At 40.7% G+C, this 5,012-nt stretch overlaps 1 protein-coding gene across 1 annotated transcript in view; it reads right to left on the bottom strand.

Annotated features, from left to right (window-relative positions):
- The window catches only part of LOC101851745 (anaphase-promoting complex subunit 2), a gene marked incomplete at its 5' end in the record, with an annotated part of 51,526 nt that overhangs the window by 23,368 nt on the left and 23,146 nt on the right, over positions 1 to 5,012 (bottom strand). The window contains 1 exon segment of the mRNA XM_013084521.2: positions 1,251 to 1,413. Within this exon segment, the coding sequence (XP_012939975.1) occupies positions 1,251 to 1,413 (163 nt within the window).

Here is a 5,012-nt window from a genome sequence, read left to right as displayed (position 1 = left end):
AGAAAGAGAGAGAGAGAGAGAGAGAGAGAGAGAGAGAGAGAGAGAGAGAGAGAGAGAGAGAGAGAAAGAGGGGGGGGGAGGGAGAGAGAAAGAGAGAGAGAAAGAGAGACAGACAGACAGACAGACAGACAGACAGACAGACAGACAGACAGACAGACAGACAGACAGAGAGACAGACTCAGAGAGAGAGAGAGAGACAGAGAGAGAGGGAGAGAGAGAGAGAAACAGACAGATATTCAGACAAACGACTATAGCAACAACATTACTTTGCTAAGACAAGTGCGGCATTGCTGGCTGTCTAGAGGGTCTCCATGTGCAGTAAGAGCAAGAGACAGAAGCACAGAGAGAAAGGGAGACAGACAGACAGCAATATGCAGTAAGAGTAAGGCCAGTCCCAGAGTGGCTCTGTAGGTCTGACCTGTAGCTCGCCGGGCGCACGCCGTGTGTGTGTCAGCACAGCCGCACTGTGGGTTGGCGCCTGTGTCTCAGCGAGCGCGAGGCACACTCGCTGCATCTCAGCACAGCCGCACTGTGTGTTGACGTGTGTAGGTGTGCAACTGACGGGTCTGCCTTGCTATATTTAGGTACTGTGGAATCCAAGACCAATTATACCAAGACGGGACATGTCTTCTTTACGTCACGTGCCAAGTGCAGCCCCCCCAACACACTTGCAGCTGCGCCCGGCGATAGTTTACATTGGTTACAATGCAAGGCTAGATCTAGATCTAGAAAAGCACACCTAGATCTAGGCCTATAGGCCTAGGCCTACGACAACAGTCAAAACTAGGTCAACCTCTCGATTCAAAGTTTCAAAGTATGATAAAGTGCATTTCTGGGTGATTTTGTGGCCAAGTGTTGAAGCTAGCATCAATATTTAATAGTAAAGCACCTAGTAATACTTATTTCTTGTTGATTTTGATGATCTGTGAAGAGTTTCAGTCGAAAATAAACACGAAGCGAGGCGACACAGTTCCGCCATTTTTACAACACTGTTGAATAGCACGTCTGACGCATCGCACAGCTCAGCTGACAAAAAACAGACGACACTGCTTCAGCACACGATAATGTAAACATTCATTTGCACGGTGCGAGCCAGGTGAGCTACAGGTCAGACCTACAGAGCCGCTCTGGGACCGGCCTAAGAGTGAAAAAGAGAGAGAGAGAGAGAGAGAGAGAGACAGACAGACAGACAGACAGACAGACAGACAGACAGACAGACAGACAGACAGACAAACGTAGCTTATGCCTACCCAAATGGGGCTTCCAGACCAATGTTCTGTTCTGTTTCTGAACCTCAAAGTCTCGCGAGTAGCGGTCAAGATGATCCTGTAGTTCAGGGGGAAGCTTGACTTTCTCGTCTCGAAAAGCTGGCCAAAACTGAGCAGACAGGATTATGGCACTCATGTCTACTTCCTGCAACAAATACAATAAAACCCACATAATTGTCAAACAGCATTTGAAAAAGAACAACATCATTCAGAACTACAAATTTAGAACCACTTCTGTATTATTAGACACCTTCAATACAAGTTAGATCATTAAGAGTTGGTCTTCCAATCCTGTCTGTCAGGGCCAACTTGGCTTTAAAGGAAAACAATATCCCAGCAGAAAGACCAAGATCATCAGCATTATCATCATCATAGCCTTTCTAACCCTGCACCAGGGTATAGGCCAGGGACAAACACTTTCCACCTTTCTGTATCCTGGGTTAGCCTCTTGATGTTATTCCATATCTTCCCACTTTTCTGTACATCAATTTCTGTGATTCTTCTCCAGGTTGATTGAGTAGATGTTTTACGGCACTATCTACACAATTTTGGTCATTTAAGCGCCTACAGGTTTCACCGCAACAAAATCAGACGTAAGAGTCTTTCGGAGCTCGCAAACGCACACGGTCACACTATTTTCATTATGCTAAAATGACGGACAGACATTTATATAAAATTTTGTAAATATGGTGAAGACTTATATACATTTGTATTTACAATATTAATTTCAGTGTATGTATATATACACCGATAACGATAACTATATATTTTCATATTCTATTAAATAGTCCTATTTCTTTTACATAACTTAAAATTTTTCTAGGGTCTACAATGTCAAAAAGGATCTTGATATCTTTACATTAAAAAAATTTCTTACGAACATAATTAAATTCGACACATTCCGTTAGGATGTGCCGAACTGTGAAATTTGTGTTGCACGCCACGCAAAAAGGAGCTTCCTCTCCTTTGAGCAAATGTTTGTGCTTGACGTGTGTGTGTCCTATCTTTAATCTGGTAAAAATTACTTTTTCTCTTCGTACGGGAGACAGTGGTTTCCTGGGCGCAAGTTTCTGTTGAATGTAAAGAATGTAAAGGAGTTTGTTGTGTATTTGTTGATTCCAAATTTGGGACCAGGAGGATGTGATGTGTTCTTTTACTTTCAGTTTCATGTCAGAGAAAGGGATTTTACTAGTTTTGTTTTCAGGCAGTTTTAGAGATTCTTTGACAAATTGGTCAACAGCTTCGTTGCCATCAATGCCTACATGGTTTGGAAGCCAAGCTATTGTAATAGTTTTTCCAGACGATTTAGAAAATGCAGTTTAATTAAAAGTTATAAAATTCTGTTGACGGAGGAGTCAGAGCGTTCTAATGATTTCAGACAAGAGAGAGAGTCTGAAAGGATTAGGAAAGTAGACCTGGTTGATTGATCTATTATATTTAGGGCCATTTCAAGAGCTGTAGCCTCAGCAGTATGTATGTATAGTATAGGGTTTTACGGCGCTCGCAACTGCTAAGGTCATATGAGCGCGCGAAACACAAGTTGTTTACTTTCGCAAAAGTTTGCTGCACGATTGGTTAACTAATTGATTCTAAAATGCTAAAATGTTAGAATATTTAAATTCAGTGTAAATATATTTGTGATTTAAAACAACTCTTTTAAGTAACAATAAAAATTTCAAATAGTACGTTTTCATTTTACAATTTGCCATAAAGGCCAATGGCCTTCATAAAATTCAAAATTTTGCTGGGACCAACGACGGAAAAAATATCTTGCAATTTCTTGCATTTATAATATTTCCTTCGGATCTCTCCAAAGTCTAGACATTCTGTTAAGTGTAGACTGAGGCTTCTGGGTGGAGTTTCCCTAAACTAAAGCTGTGTGGCGATGCAAGGGCAGCAGCTCCTACTGAGGAGTCATTTTTGGATCCGTCTGTAAAGAGTTTCTCTGCTTCAGGTATCTATTTATTAGCTGTTTGTAGGACTTTAAGTATGTAGTTTTGTCTGTAGACTTTTTGTTGTGCTTTTCAAGACTAGTATATATGTTTGGTTTGGTTAAATGCCATGGAGGTATGCTGGACATGGCAAAGGGCTCGATTATGTCTTCAGAAAAATCAATGTCTTTGAGATCGTTCGGGATTCTTATTCCGAAAGGGCTTACTTTATTTCCTAAGGAGGATAGAGTTTTTAGATCTTCGGAAAGACCAAAGACACATTTGTGGGCTGGGTTTTGGGGCACTGAGCTAAGTTTCAAAGCGTACTGCAAAGAAAGTTTTTTCCTTCTAAGTTCTAAAGATGGTTCATGAGCTTCTGCCTGTAAACTTTCTACAGGTGAAGTACGGAAAGCGCCTAGGGCAAGGCGAAAGCCTTGGTTCTGAACAGGGTCTAAAATTTTAAAGTAAGACTTTCTAGCTAATCCGTAAACAGGACTGGCATAGTCCAGCCTGGAATGGACAAGGGAACGGTAAAGTTGAAGAAGTATTTCGGTATCTCCTCCCCATTCGGGATTGGATAATACTTTTAAGGTGTTGAGAGCACTCTGACACCTCGTCTTTAGGTCTTTCAAGTGTGGCAAAAAAGGAAGTTTATTGTCGAAGATTACACCCAGGAAACGAGCTTGTTTTTTAACAGGAATTTTCTCTCCAAACAAATATAAATCTGGTTGTCGCACACACTTGTGCGACAGACAAAAATGTACACAGTTTGTTTTTGTTGTAGAAAATTTGAACCCGTGCCCGTTTGCCCAAGTTTCCAGTTCATGGAATTGAAGCTGACGTTCAATGTGATCTATTTTGGATGGATTTATAGCAGATCAGGAAGTCGTCAACGTAAAGCGTGCAGTCAATATTGTTTTGAAGGGTTTTTGTGATGGAATTGATGTTGATTTCGAAAAGAATGGGCGACAAGATGCTTCCCTGGGGGACGCCTTCTTCTTGGGTGTGTAAATTTGATAGGGTTGAACCTACTTTTATTTGAAATGATCGATCTTTCAAAAAGTTTATTGTAAATTCGGGAAGATTTCCGCAAGCACAAGTCACGCAGGTCTTTTAAAATACCATGTTTCCATGTGGTGTCGAAGGCCTTTTCTAAGTCGAAAAAAATAGCCACAAAGTGCTCTTTCCGAATGAAAGCTTCCCGAATAAAAGTTTCAAGTCGCACGAGAAGGTCAATAGTAGAGTCATTTTAGCGAAAACCCCATTGGAAATTGGATAAGGAGTTTGAGGTTTCGAGATACCACATTAGACGTTTGTTAATGATTTTTTCCATAAGTTTGCAGTAACAGTTTGTAAGTGCTATGGGACTGTAGTTTGATGAGTTAGAGAGATCTTTTCCTGTTTTTGGGATTGGTATAATAGTAGCAAGACGCCAACTGTTCGGAAATTGTTGAGAATGCCGCAGAGTTCATTGTAAATATCAAGGAGTAATAGGAGTGTTTCGTCTGGAAGACGTTTGATGATTTCGTTCTGTATCTGATCAGGGTCTGGAGCTGTGTTTGATAGTTCTGTAATATTACATTTTAGTTCATTAAGAGAAAAGCTGCAATTATAGTTTTCTTCATTTGAAGAGTTAAAATCAACAGTTGTCTTTTCAAAAGACATTTTTACTTTTTTGAATTCAGGGTTGTAATTTTGGGTAGAGGAATTTCCGGAGAGAGCTACTGCTTTTTCCGTCTAGTAGTAGTAGTATAGGGTTTTACGGCGCTCGCAACTGCTAAGGTCATATGAGCGTGTGAAACACAAGTTGTTT

Source organism: Aplysia californica, unplaced genomic scaffold (genome assembly GCF_000002075.1).
Source record: "Aplysia californica isolate F4 #8 unplaced genomic scaffold, AplCal3.0 scaffold00299, whole genome shotgun sequence".
NCBI lineage: Eukaryota > Metazoa > Mollusca > Gastropoda > Aplysiida > Aplysiidae > Aplysia > Aplysia californica.
Note: the sequence above shows the minus strand (reverse complement) of the source record. Positions and strands in the feature narration are given on the sequence as shown.